This window comes from Piliocolobus tephrosceles, chromosome 10, assembly GCF_002776525.5.
Source record: "Piliocolobus tephrosceles isolate RC106 chromosome 10, ASM277652v3, whole genome shotgun sequence".
Taxonomy (NCBI): domain Eukaryota; kingdom Metazoa; phylum Chordata; class Mammalia; order Primates; family Cercopithecidae; genus Piliocolobus; species Piliocolobus tephrosceles.
In genome coordinates this window covers 21770747-21792980 of record NC_045443.1, presented here as the reverse complement: position 1 = coordinate 21792980, position 22234 = coordinate 21770747, and the positions used below count along the sequence as shown (strand labels likewise).

At 37.2% G+C, this 22234-nt stretch overlaps 2 protein-coding genes across 3 annotated transcripts in view; one reads left to right on the top strand and one right to left on the bottom strand.

Annotated features, from left to right (window-relative positions):
• The window catches only part of SLCO1A2 (solute carrier organic anion transporter family member 1A2), a 143163-nt gene that overhangs the window by 2663 nt on the left and 118266 nt on the right, over positions 1–22234 (top strand). Inside the window, exon 2 of one of the 2 annotated variants that reach the window (XM_023209098.1) lies at positions 20378–20505. The exons of the other annotated variant lie outside the window; for it this stretch is intronic. The gene's annotated coding sequence lies outside the window, so the exon portion shown is untranslated. The remainder of the gene's footprint in view (positions 1–20377; positions 20506–22234) is intronic. 2 annotated transcript variants of the gene reach the window in all.
• Positions 14492–22043, bottom strand: IAPP (islet amyloid polypeptide). The gene is made up of 3 exons (XM_023209101.1): positions 21923–22043; positions 21497–21591; positions 14492–15731 (listed from the first exon to the last, which is right to left on the bottom strand). The coding sequence occupies exons 2-3, from the start codon at positions 21574–21576 to the stop codon at positions 15551–15553; spliced, it is 261 nt and encodes an 86-aa protein (XP_023064869.1). The 5' UTR covers positions 21577–21591; positions 21923–22043; the 3' UTR covers positions 14492–15550.

Below are 22234 nucleotides of genomic sequence, written 5' to 3'. Positions count from 1 at the left end.
CCAGGAGGTGAATGGAAGAGAGGGCCACATTAAAAAAGAACTTCACGCCAGCCAGCGGTGGGTTACCCAGAGCTAGTTTGGGGCTGTCTTATATTTAGAATGATTGGATCATATGGAATGGTGATGAGAGTTTAGCAGAAAGAGGCTAAAAGTGTATGTTGAATATCTAAAGCTGCAGGGAGAAATTGGAAGTGATTAGCCAGAGGAGATGTATTTACCCTGCCAAAGATACTGCAGGTGTCAGACCATGAATGAGGGGTGGGATCTCCAAAGAATTCAAGAAAGTGGTCTTAAGAGAAAGAGTCAGTTTTAGATACTGCCCTGGGCAAAGGAATCAAGGAAGACATTTCTTCCTTCATTAACTCTTCCCCTTTAAGTTTCAACTCTAGCTAGAGGAGATAGAACAGCTTTGTTTAATTGTAGGAGAAAAAGGAAGGCAGAAGGAGAGAAACTAGGATGAAAAATAGAGAAATAACCTAGACCCTCTTTCTCAAATGTAGACTTTGAACCTGATATAGTGGGAGGGAAGGAGATTTGATTTACATAAAGTGCGAAGTGAACTAGACATATTAATCCAGAACTGCGCCTTTTGGGGGAACTAAAAGTGACCAGAGGGCTTTTTTTTTTCTTTTGAATGTCAATGGAAAGTAGTGCAGCCTGTTTGAGATTACAGTTAGTGTCAGCAGAATTAAAAAAAAGAAAAAAACAAAACAAAACAAAAAAAAAAACTGGCCCTATAAAATGAATTTGATAGGCAGTGGAGGAAGAACTAGCCTCTTTTCTAATATCACCATATACATCCCATTTGTTCAAGTTACCTGCGCCTACTATCCGTTTCAAATGTAAGTATTGCTTGGGAGTACAACAGTGCATTATCACAACTTTCGAGTATTTTTCAATAACACACCTCTTTCGGTAAATATTGTCCTTATGCTCAGAAAGACACTAGGATTATAATTTTTCCTTCTGCAACTCTCCTCACTTTGGCATGCTGTTACTAGTTTTTCAGCTTATATATATATTTTACCATTTAACTTACAGACAACTTCATGAATCATGGAATAGATTTTGTTTCAGAGGCAAGTCATCATCTCCATGAGATGGAAATTGATAAGGACAGTCAAAGCATTTGAATCAAATTTGGGCTCCTCTATAAATGGACATTTTTAAAGGAGAATTCATCACTTATAATAATGCTGTAAATCTTGGTGTTAAAATCCATGCTAAATGGGACTCATTGGTAGGGCTGTCTAATATCTAAATTCAGTATGAACTATAATGTCAGAAAAATCTTTGATTTTGCTATAATATTTTGTTACGTTTACATGGAAAATTTCAGAAATTTATACATTTTAAATCTCTTGAAATCGTTATTTCTTGTAAGACAGCCAAAACAAATAAGTGTTCAAAGACGTGTCCTACCTTTGAAATGGGACAGAAAATAAAAAATGGCTTAGGGGTTACTTAATACTGCCTTAGCGGCAGAACAAGGACAAGATGGAGCTGAAGGCTGACAACTTTTCAGTTAATTTGTCTAGCAGCAGGAGCTACCAATTATTGAAACTTATAACATTTCAGGCTCTCTAAGAGGGACTTTACATAATTTATCTCATTTTGTATATGCTATGTGGATATCTAATCTTTTTAGGATTCAACAAAAGAAGATTTAGATATCTCCTATTTGAGTCAATTCTAGGAAGCCTAAGAGATCTACCAAGATGGCCCCTTGGCAATCATCAAAGCATCAGAAATATTTCTGTTATTTGGATTTAAAAGTTAGTATCAATTCCATTGTTACAGTAGCAGCTTGGGTGTTCCAAAATGTCATCCAAGTGCAATATATGATGTAAATGTTTGCAAGACAGGAAAAAAAATAGGAAAATGTAGACTGGGAAATGTTGTTGGGGGAATTTAGAAGTTGGGGCACAAGAGAATAGTATCTTTATTCTTCCACAACCTCCTGCACTGGGTGTTACAAACCTTATCATCATTTTAACTATAAATATATTTGTATTTCAGATTTTTAAAAGGCTATCTTTCACAAGTTTACATTCTTTTCCTTTTTGTGGACATTAGACATGGTCTAAGGTCCATATGACAATGTTTTTTGAGTAAAATAAAGTATGTAACAGTAATTTAGAAACTCAAAACTATAAAGTTTACTTAAGTTTGGCCCGTATGGTCGGATGCCTCCTGACACTACAAATATCTTTCTGTGATTTAAAGTTTTCTATAAAACTCTAGAAATAAATAGCTGGTAATGTGAACATAGTTCACCAGCATTTTTGTCTTACAAATCACACATTTTTGATAGTAACTATCTGTGATCCCATCTATTTTTATAAGAATATAACATGGTAATCTAGTGTGACAGTATACATGTATTTGCATTTTAAAATGAAGAAACAGTATGTAAATATTAGGCTGGTGCACAAGTAATTATGTCTTTTTGCCATTAAAAGTAATTTAATTTTAACATAAAAGTACATTAGTAATATAATATAATTATATACTATAATTAGTAATATAATAGCATTATATAATAAAAAGCCTACAGGAAGCATTTTATTTTGAAGAAGAAATGAGATAGTTTACTTTTCCTATTCATTTTCTTTCTTGTATCTCTGTGGATGCATGATTTTTTTTCTTCATTTCTTAGTAGCACTTATGCCATTGGTGATTTGTATGTGTGTGCCTGCTCTTTATGCTGTAAATCTTGGTGTTAAAATCCATGCTAGATGGGACTTACTGGTCGGGCTGTCTAATAGCTAAGTTCAATATGAACTATAATGTCATGTCAAAAAATCTTTGATTTTGCAATAATATATTTTGTTCCATTTACATGAAAAAATAAGTTCTTCATATGGATACGGAAGAGTGCAGAGGTTAGACTGTGTTTTGAATTTCTGGTTTCCAGTTGGCACACTGATCATTTGTTAGCTTAAGATCTTAGCTTGTGAATAAATCTTATCTACATTGAATAAGACTTAATAAGTCTTAACCTGCATCTGGATCTTAACTTGTTAATAAGTCTTATCTGCATAATATTTTGGCCATATTTGTGGGTATTTCTACAGACTAAATAAAGTTTTAAGTATATATTTGTAAGAAAAGTGAGAAAGCAAAATGTGTAGGTGGTAATAACATAAGCTTTGCAGAGGCTAATTTCCAGATACAAACATATAGTACAATGTGCCTGTAATAATTATAACTAGTTTTGACAAGTAAATTGATATCTTGATGCCTTCCTCTACTATAGATGAAAAAACAATTTACCTCAGATTACTGGTCACAGTGACCCTACCTCATATTTGGCTGTAAAGTAGTACATTACCCATTTTAGGTTATTCAGCTCCTAAACTCGCATATATTGGCAGGGCAACGTGTACTACAGATGTGTGAGATTTTAAAGCTATTGAAGAGGCTCAGTACATTATGTCTTAAAAATAGTCACATTTAAGCATCCATTGGATTGCTGTGTTATGGTATTTATAATGATGAGGTACAAAAGGGGCTAGGTCTATGTTTGCATGTACTCTGGAAGACAAATCCTACACTTGCAGCATTTTACCAGTTGCAGCTATTAGAATTTCCTAAACATCTTGACCTGTGGGCTTACATATTTCTTTATTTTTTTTTTCAGAAGTCTTAGAATCAAGAAAGGGCCATATATGAAAGTAGTGAAGTGGCATAATATTTTTGAGCACTTCATGCTTTGGTCAATGCCACAGTATCCTAGAATTTTAGTTAATGATTACAGTTAAAATTTATTAAAGTGTTGTATTGCTAGGGGTGTTAGTCCATTTTCATACTGCTATGAAGAAATAACTGAGATGGGGCAATTTATAAAGAAAAAGAGGTTTAATGGACTCATAGTTTCAGATGGCTGGGGAGGCCTCACAATCATGGTGGAAGAAGAAGGAGGAGCAAAGGACATCTTACATGGTGGTGGGCAAGAGAGAAGTACAAAGGAACTGCCCTTTATACAACCATCAGATCCTGTGAAATGTCACTGTCACAAGAAGAGCATGGGGAAAACCTGCCCCCATGATTCAATTACCTCCCACTGGGTCCCTTCCATGACACATGGGGATCATGGGAGCTATAATTCAAAATGAGATTTGGCTGGAGACACAGCCAAATCACATAATTCTGCCCCTGGTCCCTCCCAAACCTTACGTCCTCACATTTCAAAACAAGTTCAAAGTCTTATCTGAGACAAGGCAAGTCCCTTTTGTCTATGAGCCTGCAAAATCAAAAGCATGTTACTTCCTAGATACAATTGGGGTACAGGCATTCGGTAAATATACCCATTCCAAATGGGAGAAATTGGCCAAAACAAAGGGGCTACAGGCCCCACATAAGTCCAAAATCCAATGGGCAGTCATTAAGCCTTAACATTCCAAAATGATCTCCTTTGACTCCATGTCTCACATACAGGTCATGCTGATGCGAGAGGTGGACCTCCATGGTCTTGGACCGCTTCACCTCTGCGGTTTTGTAGGATACGGTGCTCCTCCTGGCTGATTTCATGGACTGGTGTTGAGTGTCTGTGTGGTTTTTCCAGGTGCACGGTACAAACTGTTGGTGGATCTACCATTTTGGGGGCTGGAGGACAGTGGCCCTCTTCTCACAGCTCCACTAGGCAGTATCCCACTGGGGACTCTGTGTGGGGGGACTCCAACCCCACATGCTCCTTCTGCACTGCCCTAGCAGAGGTTCACCATGAGGGCCCTGCCCCTACAGCAAACCTCTGCCTGGACATCCAGGTGTTTCTGTACATCTTCTGAAATCTAGGAAGAGGTTCCCTAACCTCAATTCTTGACTTCTCTGCACCCGTAGGGTCAATACCATATGGAAGCTGCCGAGGCTTGGGGCTTGCATTCTCTGAAGCCACAGCTCGAGCTATATCTTGGCCCTTTTAACCACGACTGTAGTGGCTGCGATACAAGGCACCAAGTTCCAAGGATGTATACAGCAGGAGGGCCCTGGAAATCATTTTTCCTCCCTAAGACTCAGGGCCTGGGGTGGGAGGGGCTGCTGTGAAGGTCTCTGGCAAGCCCTGAAGATATTTTCCCCATCATCTTGGTGATTAGCATTTGGCTTCTTGTTACTTATGCAAATTTCTTCAGCTGGCATGAATTTCTCCCCAGAAAATGGGTTTTTCTTTTCTGCTGCATTGTCAGGCTGCAAGTTTTCCAAACTTTTATGCTTTGTCACCTCTTGAATGCTTTGCTGCTTAGAAATTTTTTCCATCAGATACCCTATCTCTCTCAAGTTCAAAATTCTCTAGGGCAGGGGCAAAAAACCAACAGTTTCTTTGCTTAAGCATAGCGAGAGTCACCTTTGCTCTAGTTCCCAAGAAGTTCCTCATCTCCATCTGAGACCACCTCAGCCTGCACTTCATTGTCCATATCACTATCAGTGTTTTGATCAAAGCCATTCAAGAAGTCTCTAGGAAGTTCCAAACTTTCCAAAATTTTCCTGTCTCCCAAGCCCTGCAAGTCTCTAGGAAGTTCCAAACATTCTCACATTTTCTTGTTTTCTCTTCAACCCTCCTAACTATCCAACCTCTGCCTGTTACCCATTTCCAAAGTTGCTTCCACATTTTCCCACATTTTTAGTTATCTTTACAGCAGCGCCCCACTAATCCTGGTACCGATTTACTGCTTTAGTCCATTTTCATACTGCTGTGAAGAAATATCTGAGACTGGGTAATTTATAAAGAAAAAAAGATTTAATGAACTCACAGTTCCACATGGCTGGGGAGGCCACACAATCATGGCAGGTGAAGGAGAAGCAAACACACGTCTTACATGGCAAAAGGCAAGAGAGAAGTACAGGGGAATTGCCCTTTATAAAGCCATCAGATCTCGTGAGACGTATCCCCTATCATGAGAACAGCATGGGAATAACCCACCACCACAATTCAATTACCTCCCACAGGGTCCTTCCCGCAATATGTGGAAATTATGGGAGCTACAATTCAAGATGAGATTTTGTTGGGGACACAGTCAAACCTTATCACTAGGTATTGTTATATGCTAAGAGCTTTTCATACAGTATTTCATCCTCATATCTTTGCAAGGCAGATTTTAAAAAAATATATAAATAAGAAAGTTGAAGCAAAAAGAAGTCAAGATATGTACACAAAGTTTTAAAAAAGAGCCAGTATCCTAACAAATGTCTGCCTGATTCAAAAAATCCTCTTTCCCACTGCACCAATGACTCTACTGTAGTATCTTTCACTGTCCTATTGATTTTTTGCTCTTCAGCATCACAGCAGGACATTCTTTAAATTTTAAATTTTACTTTAATATGAAAGTTGAAAACACTTAGACAATATCTCTTGGTATAGCCAGATAATAAACATAAACTTAAAATCAAATAAAGCTCTGAAAACTGAGTTTGAATATCTGGGTACTCCACGGGCTTGGTTCTGGTTCATATCCTCTTTTATTTTCCAGTGGCTTTTCTGCAGGAGGGGTTCCAGAAAAATATGGTTTCTAAGCACCTCATAAGGATCAAATACTGTTTTCAGAAGGCTGATGAAGTTTCAGAAAAACAAATGTTTCTGTTGTCTTGCTCCTTTCCCTGTCTTGTCGTGCCAGCCTCCTCTACCCATCCTCCAGGTTAACATATTAGGATTTCAAAACCGGAGTGAAATAGGTGCTTTAAATCCTTATCACACCCAGATGTGTGAAGAAAAGTGATTGCAAATGTATATGGCTCTCAAAGCCCAACCAGAGACATTGTACGGTAACAGGACTCCTTCATGTCCTTCTCTTTTGCTCTTTTTCCATTTTGCTTTCCTTACAGTTTACCCCTACCATTCCTCTACCAATGTTCTTGCTTAAGGTGCCTATCCAGTTCTCTTAGGGCTTTGCTCTTAACCAGCTGTTAGCTAACTTCAACTCTTATTTGATATTGATGAGAGTTTTTATTTCAAGAAGGATTTGTCTTTTAGTGAGAGATTCTTTGACTAAAAAGCACTTATTATGCACAAGAATGAGTTTCACATTATAGAAGTTTATGGAATAAATTCTGGACAGAGTTTCTGCTCCAGATCTGTTGCTTGATCAGGTTATTTCTATTTACTAAAGTGGAGGCACGGAGTCTATACAAAGAAGTGGATGATCAGAAACCAGAACAGAGTTTTATAACAGTTATAGCTGTATGTGGGACCACAGCCTCTTAGCTTTCATGTAAGCTTATACTAAATTTTCAGCATTTCAGTTCCAGAGGTTTTGTATTTATATATTTATGTGATAATCAGGGCATTATGTCCATGAAGGTAAAATAGGTGTGTTTTTTTTGTTTTAGTTTTCTTCATTTTATTTTATTTTCTTTTTTTTTTTATTATACTTTAAGTTCTAGGGTACATGTGCACAACGTGCAGGTTTGTTACATATGTATACACTATGTATATCTATGTATACACTATGTATATCTATCTCCTAATATATACTATACATATACGTATGTATATGTATACACTATGTATATCTATATGCTATCCCTCCCCCATCCCTCTGCCCTAGGACAGGTCCTGGTGTGTGATATACCCCTTCCTGTGTCCAAGTGTTCTCATTGTTAAAAAAAATCTAAGTGGACACATTTTTTGATATGTTTAATTTTTCTTTTTATAATGCCTATCCATGATTTCAATTTTTAAAGTGTTTATTAATGCAGTTTGTTATCTATGTGGTAAGATTTCTCACTACTTAAATTATATCGTTTTAGAATTTTAGAATTTCTTCCTGCTCTTCTAATCTACTTACAACCCTGATAAACTTACCAGATATCCTGTTTCTATATTGTCTGCGATATCCTTTCAAGGGTTTGTGTGCCACTTCTTAGTGATGATAACCTTGGTTCTAAATAGCATAAGGAATGTTCCCACAGAGAAGCGGTGGATTTTCAGAACCAGTATCTTTACGGTTCTTTAAAAATTTTGTAATTCTAGATGTGGTTGTGCAGTACAAGTTTCTTTGTGTCATTTTGTTATTTGAGCAGAGAAGGTATCTACTTATGCAAATCTTATTTAGGATTTGGGGAGATTAATTTCATTATTCTGTTTCCCTTTTTGTTCATCTTTGAACCTTTCTCTGCATTGTTTTGTACCTGCTTTTGTGACTGACTTATTTTCTTCTCTGTCTCTTTTAAAATTATTAATAAAATTAATTTAAAAAGTACCCACTGTAATACCATACCATTCTTTGGTTTGTGTAGTTATCATTGTTAATTGAGTTATCACTTATTGGACATTAAAGATATACCAGATACTTTGCATATTTTATTTCTAATCTTCAAGAAAACTATGCAAGATAGATATTACTGTCCCTGTTTTACAAAGGGAGTATAAGATGCCACACTCTATCAACTTAATCACACTGTATTAAATTGTAAATCTATATTAAACTAATTTGTTTTTTCATTATTCATAGAGTAAATGTAGTCAACCAACATGTATTGAGCATCTGTTATAGGCAAGTAATGGGCTTAAATGTTGTGGGGATTACAGAGATGACTCATACATCCTTGACCTCAGTTAGTTTACAGGCTGGATGGGGAAATAACACTTGTGCATACATACCCCAAAAATAAGGTAGAACCTGTGAACTTCTTCAAGGAGGTCTCAAAATCCCAACCACTAATATCACATCAAGTATAAAAATAAGCTAACTAAACATGTTCAGTCACTGAGTGAACGTCTGTAAATTCAGAACCTGTATTTACATAGACTCTTATCTGTGTAAGACTCTTATCTCTGTATGACTGAAAGAATCATGACAGGCTCTAAGGACAGTGTGGTCTTTGAGCAGAACCAGGGTACAGTGTAGATCCCAGAGGTGAGGAAAGGATATTTCAAGGGAGTAAGTTGTATAAGCAAGAACATGGAGGCAAGTGAGTGTGGGGTATGGGATGGTTAATGCACAAGGGAAGCAGTAATGAGGCAGATGAAAATATAGACCAAAGTTCCTTGGGAAGGACATTAAGGGACCAGCTACAGGATGTGGGCCTATTTAGTCGGTAAAGGTTTTATTGAATCATAAAAGAAAATTTTCTTAGTTGTATACAGAACAAAGAAAACAGAACAATCCCATCTGGATTTTAGAAGGAAAAAAAAGATGTGCTACCAGCAATCTTTCAGTGTTGGAAATATTTAATAAGTGTATTGAATTTTTTTAAACTTTCTTCCAGTTAAAACCTTAAAACACAAAATAAAACAAAACAAAAGTGTTCCATAATGGGTAGGGTAAAGATTGTTATTCTCAATGTCAGACAAGGTGATAACTATTTTAGTCTCATTCTTCTTTTGCCTGACCTGTTTGTCCAGTTTCAAGACAAACTGATTTGGCATGGTCTGACATCCAATAAAACACAGTGCAAAGTGGGAGTAAAAGAAAAATATTTTTATTTGGACATGATGTAGAGAAATTTTCTGGTCTTCAGAGTCAATATTCCTGCATTTCAATCCTGAATCCACCCTTACTATGTGACCTTAGATAAGTTAGCTTCCTCTCCTTTCTCCTTTTCCTTTCCTTTTCTTTTCTTTTCTTTTTTTTTTTTTGACAGAGTTTCCTCTGTCGCCCAGGCTGGAGTGTAGTGGTGCTATCTTGGCTCACTGCAATCTCTGCCTCCTGGGTTCAAGTGATTCGCCCACCTCAGCCTCCCGAGTACTTGGGATTACAGGTTTTTGCCATCATGCCGGCTAATTTTTGTATTTTTGTAGAGATGGGGTTTCACCATGTTGTCCAGGCTTGTCTTGAACTGCTGACCTCGTGATCCGCCCACCTCGGACTCCCAAAGTGCTGAGATTACAGGCGTGAACCACTGCACCAGCCATTTTCTTTCTTAAAAATTTATTATTGGCCAGGCGTGATGGCTCAGGCCTGTAATCCCAGCACTTTGGGAGGTCGAGGCGGGTGGATTATGAGGTCAGGAGATGGAGACCATCCTGGCTAACACGGTGAAACCCCGTCTCTACTAAAAATACAAAAAACTAGCTGGGCGTGGTGGCGGGCGCCTGTAGTCCCAGCTACTCGGGAGGCTGAGGCAGGAGAGTGGCGTCAACCCGGGAGGCGGAGCTTGAGGTGAGCCGAGGTGGCGCCACTGCGCTCCAGCCTGGGCAACAGCGAGACTCCGTCTCAAAAAAGAAAAAAAAATTATTATCATTTCTTTATTTCAATAGTTTTTGGGATACAAGTGGTTTTTGGTTACACGGATGAATTATATAGTGGTGAATTCTAATATTTTAGTGTATCTGCCACCCAAGAAGTGTGCATTATATCTAATTTATAGTTCTTTATTCCTGGCCCCCTCTCATCCTCCCCCTTCTGAATCTCTAAAGTCTATTATATCACTCTGTATGCCTTTGCATAACTCATAGCTGTAGCTTAGCTCCCCCTTATAAGTGAGAATATACAGTTTTTGGTTTTCCACTCCTGTGTTACTTCGCTTAGAATAATGGTCTCCAGCTCCACCCGAGTTGCTGCAAAAGACATTATTTCATTCCTTTTAATGGCTGGGTAGTATCCCATAGTGGGTAAATACCATATCTTCTTTACCCTCTCATTAGTTGATGGGCACTTAGGTTGGCTTCACACCTTTGCAATTGTGAATTGTGCTGCTATAAACATATGTGTGCAAGTGTGTTTTTCATAAAATGACTTCTCTTCCTTTGGTTAGATACTCAGTACTAGGATTACTGTGTCAAATGGTAGACCTACTTTTAGCTCTTTAAGGAATCTCCTTACTCTTTTCCATAGAGATTGTACTAATTTACATTCTCACTAGCATTGTGTAAGCACTCCCTTTTCCCCACATTTACACCACTATCTATTGTTTTTCTACTTTTTTCTTTTTTTTTTTTTGTCTTCTTTTGAGAAGGTTTGCTCTGTTGCCAGGCTGGAGTGCAGTGGCGCCATCTCAGCACACTGAAACATCTGCCCCCTGGGTTCAAGTGATTCCCTTGCCTCAGCCTCCCAAGTAGCTGGGACTACAAGCACGCGCCACCATGCCCGGCTAATTTTTTGTATTTTAGCAGGAATGGGGTTTCACCATGTTGGCCAGGATGGTCTCCATCTCCTGACCTCATGATCCACCTGCCTCAGCCTCCCAAAGTGCTGGGACTACAGGTGTGAGCCACCATACCCAGCCTGTTTTTTGACTTTTTAATAATGGACATTCTTCCAGGAGTAAGGTGGTATCTCATTGTGGTTTTGATTTGCATTTCCCTGATGATTAGTGATGTTGAGCATTTTTTTTTTCATGTTTGTTGGCTATTTGTATATCTTTTTTAAAGTAAATGTCTATTCATGTCCTTTGCCCACTTGTCAATGGGATTATTTTTTTCTTGGTGATTTGTTCGAGTTCCTTTTAGATTCTGGATACTAGTTCTTTATCAGATGTGTAGTTTGCAAATATTTTCTCCAATCCTGTGGGTTGTCTGTTTACTCTGTTTATTATTTCTCTTGCTGTGCAGAAGCTTTTTAGTTTAATTACATCCCATTTATATATTTTTGATTTTGTTGCATTTACTTTTGGGGTCATATACCAGTTAAACTCTGCCATTTTGTCTCTTAGTGTACATACTTGAGCTCACCCGACTTCTGAGATCTTATCTGGAAGCTGATCGTCAGTTTCAGGTGTTTTCTATCTGTTGGGAGTCTACCTTTCCCTGGTGCTGGCTGCCACCAGTTATTATTTTATAGAGACAATTTAACAACTACCTGACCATCAGCTGATGGTCGTCTGATAATTCTTGGTTGGGGATTGGGTGAGTAGGGACATGGGGGTGTGGGTAGGGTTGGGGAGCCCTCTCTTCCCTGCTCGTGCTTGCCTAGCTACCCATTCTAGCACTTGGAAGCCTAACTCACTCAGGTTACTCAAGGGTACCTGTGATTTCATGTACACACCGAGAAAGGTTAAGATAAACGTAGTCACCAAAATTTTACTGTTGGTACCTCTAATTACAGTAATTTAGTTATTCTCATTATTTTCTTCCAAAGTAATTGTGAGAAACCAGAGAATACACTCAGTAAGCTCCCTGGCAGTAAGGCATTCTCAACCTTAATGTGTTTGATTCCTTACTCAGCTGCAAATACCAGCTTAACTAAGGAAATAATGCTGAATTTGTTTAAATGCTTCACTTTCATAAGAAATTGAATGAATAAACTTTAGAATAAAATCTACAATTAATATCTGATGTATCCACATAGTAACCTTTGTGTTGCAGAGTGTTATAGAGTCACTCTTAACTATATTTTAATCCCTAGCACCAGAGGTTGTTGGGTTACTATTCATAATTCCTCTTGTTTAATTCCTGGGAATTGTATGCTACCATAGGCAATGTCCTTGAACATCATATGCACTCATTAAAATTGTGTTAACACGGGCTGGGTGCGGTGGTTCACGCCTGTAATCCCAGCACTTTGGGAGGCCGAAGCGGGTGGATCACCTGAGGTCGCGAGTTCAAGACCAGCCTGACCAACATGGAGAAATCCCGTCTCTAGTAAAAATACAAAATTAACCAGGCATGGTGGCGCATGCCTATAATCCGAACTACTCGGGAGGCTGAGGCAGGAGAATAGCTTGAACCCAGGAGGCAGAGTTTGCAGTGAGCTGAGATCGTGCCATTGCACTCCAGCCTGGGCAAAAAGAACGAAACTTCATCTCAAAAAAAAAAAAAAAAAAAAAAAAAAAAATTTGTCAACACTAGAAAGAGAGATGGGGGAGTTGAAATAAATTATAATGTTAAATGACAAACCCATATATGTAATATTTAAAAACCTAAATATAATGTTGATATTATAAATTATGGCTTATTATAAATTACATATTATGTTTTACATATTTATATTATATATAGACATGATATGCAATAAAACTGTAGCCTATTGTGGGAAATTTTTCAAATAAGTTTGAGAGATTATGATTTAATTGTACCTTATTCAATTTGAGATACTGGGTTTGAGTCCACTTTGAAAGAAGGACCAATAATTGAACATCACAAATATAAATTTATATATTCACCTATTTATTTCAATATGTAATTCATGACATAAAATGTATTGTAAATATATTTGTCTGCCTCTATACACTCATGACCACTACCACTTACCTCCACCAACAAAAGCCTCTACAATTTGGTAATCTAAGACACACCTCATATAGGGAAATTTTAACATAGAAAGGTAAGTCAATGAGTTAAATTTCCACTTAGATTGAAATGCTTACTTTTCCTATTTTTTTAAAAGTACATGTTGAGTGCCTTTAGAAATGGCATAATGCAGCATGATGGCAGTTTATCTGAATTAATGCTACTTCCATAGGTACCTAACTCAAAGTCAGGGAAAAGCAGACATTCTATGTGGGGAAAAGAAAGAGAGATCAGACTGTTACTGTGTCTATATAGAAAGAAGTAGACATAAGAGACTCCATTTTGTTCTCCATTTGAGATGCTGTTAATCTGTAACCCTACCCCCAACCCTGTCCTTGCAAGAGACACGTGCTGTGGTGACTCAAGGTTTAACGGATTTAGGACTGTGCAGGGTGTGCTATGTTAAACAAGTACCTGAAGGCAGTATGCTTGTTAAAAATCATTACCATTCTCTTAATCTTAAGTACCCAGGGATACATACACTGCAGAATTTGCAGGGACCTCTGCCTAGGAAAGCTAGGTATTGTCCAAGGTTTCTCCCCATGTGATATTCTGAAATATGGCCTCACGGGAAGGGAAAGACCTGATCGTCCCCCAGCCTGACACCTGTGAAGGGTCTGTGCTGAGGAGGATTAGTATAAGAGGAAAGAAGGCCTCTGGGCAATTGAGATAGAAAAAGGCATCTGTCTCCTGTGGGTCCCTGGGCAATGGAACGTTTCGGTGTAAAACCTGATTGTATGTTCTATTTACTGAGGTAGGAGAAAACCGCCTTGGGGCTGAAGGTGGGACGTGCTAGCGGCAATGCTGCTCTTTATGCACTAAAAAGGTTTATGGAGCTGTTTGCATATGCTTATCAAGGCACAGCACTTTTCCTTAAACTTATTCATGTCACAGAGATCTTTATTCATATGTCTTTCTGCTGACCTTCTCCCTACTATGATCCTACTGTCCTGCCACTTCCCCTTTTCTGAGATGGTAAAGATAATGATCAATAAATACTGAGGGAACTCAGAGACTGGTGCCTGCGTGGGTCTTCTGTATGCTGAGCACCGGTCCCCTGGGCCCACTTTTTCTTTCTCTATACTTTGTCTTTTGTGTCTCATTTCTTTTCTCAAGTCTCTCGTTTCACCTAACGAGAAACGCCCACAGGTGTGGAAGGGCAGGCCACCCCTTCATTCTGTGAGAATCTGACTCAAAGCAAAGCATTTCATCTCCTGTCCAACATTGCAGCTGCTATCAAAAAAAGTGTATCGTACACATAACCTCTGCCAGAAATGTCCAATTTATTAAACAAAGGAAATAATTCCTATACAGCAAATAGTTTCTAGATGTCTGTGGTCTTTTAATTGAAGACACGATTAATAGAACACAAGTTGTTTTGCAATACCCTGCATAAAAATGTGATTGAGGTTTGCTGAAAGCCACTTAAACAGAATAAAGGGCATATACATTTAATAGAAGCTCACTGCTGCTAGCACACAATGAAACTCTCATGGATACAAAGTGGTTTTGTATTTTTAAATAGCCTCTTAGTACCAGCAAGCACAAGAAACAATGGACTTTAGAAAATATTTTGACTGTGTCAGGAGCAGGATTTTCTTTGTTTTTAAAACAGCATCCTATCAATTCAGAAATCTGCAAAAAGGAATTGCTTAACATGGGTACTTAAAATTACTAATTTGCTTAATGGGGTACTTACAATTACTAATTTTTTTTTCTTTCTTTCTTTTTTTTAATTTGAGACGGAGTCTTGCCCTGTCGCTTAGGCTGGAGTGCAGTGGCGCAATCTCGGCTCACTGCAACCTCTCCCTCCTGGGTTCAAGTGATTCTCCTGCCTCAGCCTCCTGAAGAGCTGGGATTACAGGCACGTGCCACCACGCCCAGCCAATTTTTGTATTTTTAGTAGAGACAGGGTTTCACCATGTTGGTCAGGCTGGTGTCGAACTCCTGACTTCGTGATCTGCCCACCTGGCCTCCCAAAGTGCTGGGATTACAGGTGTGAACCACCGTGCCCAACCCGATTACTAATTTTCTAATGTTAAGAATAATAACTTTATTATTAGCTGTTTACAATTTACTGAGGTTCAAACTACTGTTTTCTCCTTTGTTCTTAAACCTGTGCCACTGAGATATAGGTCCCAAAATGATTTTTTTGTGCTCTAAAATAAAAATCTATAGCAAAAACATTTCATTTTAAAAGATACTATCTTTTTATTATGGGACCTTAGTACTGTATATAAAACAATCTTTTGACAATGTATATGTCCTGGCAACAAACATCAGATACACAGACCATATATTCACACTGGAAATGAAAAAGGCAGTGTTAAATTATACAGGAAATCTCTAGAACATAAAACAATAACTATAGAGTTACATTGTCCTCTAAAGGAGCAAGTAATTCAGTGGCTCTCTCTTTAATGCATTCCTCTTGCCATATGTATTGGATCCCACGTTGGTAGATGAGAGAATGGGACCAAAGTTGTTGCTGGAACGAACTAAAAAATTTGCCAGGCGCTGCGTTGCACATGTGGCAGTGTTGCATTTCCGCTTTTCCACCTGATGACTGGTGACATGGAACAAATGTGAAAAATTAGAGCCTTACTATTTTAGTTGGATCCAGACACGCGACATCAAATATCTCGTATTGATGAAAACTGAAGAAACAATTTTCGCAAAAGTAACTCAGGTTTGCAAACACCTAGATGACTGAGTTTTGTTCGTTTGTTTGTTTGTTTTTGAGACAGAGTCTTGCTCTGTCGCCCAGGCTGGAGTGCAGTGGCGCGATCTCGGCTCACTGCAAGCTCCGCCTCCCGGGTTTACGCCATTCTCCTGCCTCAGCCTCCCGAGTAGCTGGGGCTACAGGCGCCTGCCACTGCGCCCTGCTAATTTTTTGTGTGTTTTTAGTAGAGACGGGGTTTCACCGTGTTAGCCAGGATGGTCTTGATCTCCTGACCTCGTGATTGGCCCACCTTGGCCTCCCAAAGTGCTGGGATTACAGGCGTGAGCCACCGTGCCCAGCCAGGATTTTTTTTTTGGACACCTTGAAATGACAATTGAAAATCATATAACATCTTTCATTACAGTCAGTGTTGCATTTCTCAGTTAAAAGTCTTCCTTTGGAAATTCAGAATAGATTACATATAATCAAAATAACAGTGTCTTTGTCTTACATTTTTAAAAATCTTGAGTAATTTATTTTTTAATATACAAAAAAATTTAGAATGTAAAATTTAAATGTAACCTGAAATATGTAGAAATTTAAAAATAATTATTTCTACATCTTTCCAATAAGAATAAAGCAATGTTACTTAATCTTTAAGTTCCTTGAGATAATTGAATCAGGAGTGTTGTGCAAGAAATGTCATAAGGGAATTCTGCAATATGCAACACATGGAAGAACCTTGAGGACATTAGGTTGAGCGAAAGAAGCTAGTCATAGAAAGATAAATACCACTTGGTTCCATGTATATGAAGTATTTTAAATAGTCAAATTCATGAATTAAAGAGTAGAATGGTGGTTATCAGGGGCAAAGGAGAGGGAGAAATAGGGAGTTACTAACTATTGGGTGTGAAGCTTCAGTCAAGCAAGATGACTAAGCTCTAGAGATGTGCTGTCCAACATTTTGCACGTAATCCAGAATAATGTACTGCATGCTTAAAAATTTGTTAAAAAGGGTAGATGTCATACTTTGTTCTTGCCACAATAAAATGAAATATAATAAAATAGAAAAGAGAGACTGTCATAAAAATATGTCAAAAAAGAGAATATCATAAAGTCTCAAAAAGAATCAAATCTATCACTTGTTCAAGTACTCTATTGCAATGTGAGAGTTTTATTACTTTTAGCATAAATACATTTTTCTGCTTGGATCTTATACTCTCAAGCACTTTAATGATAAGACTAGGTTAAATGTTAAAACCAAAACACTTTTTATGTCAATGGTATTAATATTCATCACATTTTTCTAGCCACCTGAAGGAAGTGCATAATAATACTTATAAATTCAGAAATCATAACTACAAATTAAATAATTCATTTAATTTTAATTTGTTTTTATTTAAAGCATTTATTTGTATATCAACTCCATTTTTTTGATCGCCTTTTGTTTCAACGTACTTTCAAAATGATATCGGAAATGGATGCAGAATAATAACATTGCTTCCTCTTTACTGATTATTAGGAAAGTTAGAGAAATATTTTAGTTTTCCTTTTTTTTTTTTTTTTTTGAGACGGAGTCTCGCTCTGTCGCCCAGGCTGGAGTGCAGTGGCCGGATCTCAGCTCACTGCAAGCTCCGCCTCCCGGGTGTACGCCATTCTCCTGCCTCAGCCTCCCGAGTAGCTGGGACTGCAGGCGCCCGCCACCTCGCCCGGCTAGTTTTTTGTATTTTTTAGTAGAGACGGGGTTTCACTGTGTTAGCCAGGATGGTCTCGATCTCCTGACCTCGTGATCCGCCTGTCTCGGCCTCCCAAAGTGCTGGGATTACAGGCTTGAGCCACCGCGCCCGGCCATATTTTAGTTTTCAACCTCATAAAAATCAAAATATTGGTGAAACTTAGGGTAAATGGAAAATGTAATAGTTATAGGGTTAAAAACTGAATGTCCGGGAGCCAGTGGATATGCACAATTTGGGACTTAAATGCAATGGATTTATCTCATTGTGTTTACCTTGTGTGGGGAGTATTTCGTTACCTCTGTCTTGAAGTAAAGGTAGCCTAAGAGTAAATGTTTAATAATCTAATGTGAAACTGTTTTAAAAAAATTTTTACTCCCATATTTCCTCCTAAGTACAGAAAATTTCTTATAGCATTAGGTGAACTGGATACTTGTTGAATGTAAGTGTATGCCGACAAATTATTGAACAAATTATCTGGGCAAAGGAAACCATAATTATTCAATCTATATCAATCTCATTTACACTATCTGTTCAATTATTTATTTTTGAAGTTACAGTAAATATGTCCAATGTACATTTCAAAAGAGTGGTTTAATGCTTTAAGGATTGAACTAGTAATTTCAAACATTTGTATTGAATTCTAAAATACTAACTTTTCTTGAAAAACATAAAAATTGGAATTTGGTCCAAACATCTGAAAAAAAGTAGTAAAGGAAAATTATGGGTCAAATTGAGAAGATTCAAAGGGAATATCTGTTCCAAGATATGTTTAGCATATGACTGAAGCAGAATGTGAAATACTTTATACGCTAAATGCTGAGTGGTATTTTGATAATTGGTTGGAAGGTCAATAATAAAATTTAAAATTGTTCTAAATAGAATGTTACCTTATTTGAGTTACCTAGAAGGGCCATCATTCCACTTAGAATAAATAGTAAGAGCATTTATGTTTGTATCATATTTGTGAAATTGCTTTTCTATTCTTTTCTTTCTTTTTTTCTTTTTCTTTTTTTTTTTTGAGACGGAGTCTTGCTCTGTTGCCCAGGCTGGAGTGTGGTGGCGCGATCTTGGCTCACTTCAAGCTCCGCCTCCCAGGTTCACACCATTCTCCTGCCTCAGCCTCCCGAATAGCTGGGACTACAGGCGCCTGCCACCACATCTGGCTAATTTTTTGTATTTTTAGTAGAGACAGGGTTTCACCATGTTAGCCAGGATGGTCTTGATCTCCTGACCTCGTGATCCGCCTGCCTCAGCCTCCCAAAGTGCTGGGATTACAGGCGTGAGCCACTGCGCCCAGCCTAAATTGCTTTTCTAAAAAAGACCTTTCATCTAAGTATACTATTCAGCTTATATAAGATTCTATCTAAAGCAATCTTTAAGATGGAAAAAGATATCTAAAATGGTTAATAAAAGGCATTACTTCCCCGGTTTCAGGCATTTTTTTCTCATTGACTACCTAGACAGGTAACATACCAGCTAGTAACAAACATTAAAGTTGTTGACCACTTACTGGCACATACACATATGGAAATTCTTGACTTTAAGAGAGTTTAAACAGAGATGACAATAAGCCGAAGTATAACTCTTAAATTGCCTATCTTTTAAATGGTCTCTCCAGAGTTTTAAAAATGGCTTTAAAGTGCTTCCCTGCTCTCAGCTCTTAACATTCATCTGTGGAAGTATGTGAGCTCCTGCAGGCAGATCCTAGTGATTACATCTTGGTATCTATGTAATTACATTTTTAACTATCCTTTGATTACCTGCCAGGCAGATATTTACAAGGGAGTGTAAAAACGTTGGTGGGAAAGTATGTGATCCTTTTATCCTATTTCATACACTTACAAATTGAAAAAATCTCTAATGAGATGATTAAATTTTATAAGGAAAATTACATTGAATAATATTAGTTTTATTTTTTAAAAGAGTTTAAAATTTGACACATTTTCCACATACATTTTCCTAACTTTCTGTGAGATACGTAGAATAGTACATGATTTAACATCTCAGTGTGATAAATCATACTCCCTTTAACAAATGTTCAAACATACTCATTTCAGGCAACACATTAAAAAAGCAATTTGAAGAATGTTTTACAAGATTTCTAATAATTCAAAGTTAAAGATTGTTAGACTAACACCAAAATAATTTAATAATAAGTAATATTATATTACATATTACTCTATTTCTAAGAGAAGTTTCTCTCATAATAAACAAACAAGCATCTATAAAAACATAATGGACTGGTTACTGTGGCTCACTCTTATAATCCCAGAACTTTGGAAGACTGAGGCAGGAGGAAGTCTTAAGCCCAGGAGTTTGACACCAGCCTGGGCAATATAGGGAGACCCTTTCCCTATAAAATAAAGATAAAACAATTAGCTGTGTATGGTGACAGGTGCCTGTGGTCCCAGCTACTTGGTAGGCTGAGGTGGGAGGATCACCTGAGCCCAGAAGGTCAAGGCTACAGTGAGCCATGATTGTACCACTGTACTCCAGCAGCCTGGGTGACACACAGAGAGATCCTGTCTCAAAATAAAATAAAATAAAAAAAAAGAGGGTAAATGTGCTGAGTAAATTTCCATATCTATTGAAAGAAAGTATCAAGATATAAACAGATATAGTAGGAAATACTACTGATTTTCCTATCATCATTCAGTTATTCTGCTTATCAGAAACTTCATGTCATTTTAAAAGTTATTTTTATCCAATAAAAATCAAATAGAAAATTAGAGTCAGTTCTGAGAAGAACACCCTGTAACCTAAATAAGTCTTGAAATGACAAAAAACATGATTCTTGCTATTTATTATACATAGGTGCTGTAGAAATCTTTGCATACTGCTATGGGCTTCCAAGAAAAATGATCTCAAAGGAAAACAAAGACAAGATGATAATCATTCTAATGAGAAGAGTTCTAATATCACAATGCACACTCTTTACAAAGGTAAACGTAATTCTCCTTGGTGTTAAAGAGTGTGTAAGTTCAGTCCCATAAGACTATAGGGAGCAAAACTGATTTAGGCACAAACAAATCCTCACTATATTATTTACGACTTATGCACATATTTGAACTTAGTAATCCTTTAAATAAATGGAGAATTACAGCATTAAAGTTTCAGTTTGAAAATTGTAACTATTCTTGAAAGTTTTATGTGACATAATTTTTAGACTTCCTTAATTACCATTTAAATGTCAGGAAACCTTTCATACAAAGACTTCCCAGGAAATCCTGACATACATGCTCCCTATTGAAAGTAATTTTAAAAAGTATTAAGTTTATAGCAGCTTAGAAGTAATATGAAGAGTAACTTTTTATAAACCTGTTTCACTCACAGAATAGCTAGCTAACAATATAGAATAAATCCCCCAACAGCAAATGGCTTTTTAACTAGTTCTTTTCGGTTTCATTTCTTAAAAACATTAATTTGCTCCTGATTATTTCTATACATTTCCATTTCCACAAGATGTAAAAGTTTTGAATATTTCCAGAGACATTTGAGGAAAATAAAAATCTAAGTAAATATACAAAAAGAATTACACTTGGTACAAAAATATATGCTTCACTTAAGTTCCTCTGGTTTGTTTCAGTATCGGGTTAATATAGGAGAAATTACTACCTTTTGATTTTTTTCCTGCTTCATGTTCTGGTTTTGCCCCTCTAAGTTCCAAGACCATATTTCTCTTGGAAATATGCTGGAAACTAAATATGTAACTGGAATTATCCATTCTTGCCTGTCAGAAGTTCCATCAAAGATATTTATTTGCCACTGGTGTTATTCTTTAAAGAACACAGAATTCAAGAAACAATGGAATAACTGAAGGTACTGTTCTTAAGCATGATATAGTCAGAAATCTAAGGCTGTTAGTCATTTGACAGTATATAATTCTAATTTTCCCACACTTTACAAAAGAAGCAGGATCTTAAAGTTACCAACCTTTCAATGGGTGTAGCTTTCAGATGGTTTAATGCAACAGAGAGCACGATGAGAAATACTTGCAGCTTCAGGATGCACATTGCTTCTCAAATTTTCTGCAAAGAATAATCCAGCACTGAAATCAAGAGATTTCTTACAGTTCTAATTGATGTAATTTTAAATTAGAGCCTCGTTTTTAAAAGAACCATCTTTTTAAAACATAATTTACAAGGATCAAAATTTTTATTCATTTAGTCCCTAATACTGTCTACTTTTTAAGTAATTTTGAGATTTTTACTTTCCCAATTTCCTTATCTAAACAATCTGAACATTTATATTGTAATATGTTCTCCCTTTAGCCTTTCTTTGAAATAAACCATCAATTTAACACCAAGTGTGCATTTCTCTAAATAAATAAAACTTTCCCAGAAATAGGAAATTCTTTACCTTTTAATGTTTCAATGTCAGCAATACCAGCAAATGCCTTTGATGGAAAGAAAGCTTCAAGAAAAGAGCCCAAGCTTGTATCCACTGGAATATTTACCCCCTCATTTGCTAACTAGTAATCCAGCTCTTATATACCCCTCACACCTTTCTCAGCTCTGACATCAGGCAGCTCAGAGAGCCTCTGTCATTAATTTCCATCCCTATAGATAGAAAGTACCTCACAGACAGCAGAAGCAGATGGGTCATTATTACATTAACTCATCAGTAAATATTAACGTAGCAAATACAGAGTGTCCTTGTGCAGTTAATGGT

Bases quoted from the DNA above. Each gene is read 5' to 3' on its own strand.
- IAPP (XM_023209101.1), bottom strand. From the start codon at position 21,576: ATGTGCATCCTGAAGCTGCAAGTATTTCTCATCGTGCTCTCTGTTGCA. The intron at 15,732-21,496 runs GTTGGTAACTTT...CCATGTCACCAG, and splicing joins AAAGCTACACCCATTGAAAG to TCATCAGGTGGAAAAGCGGA.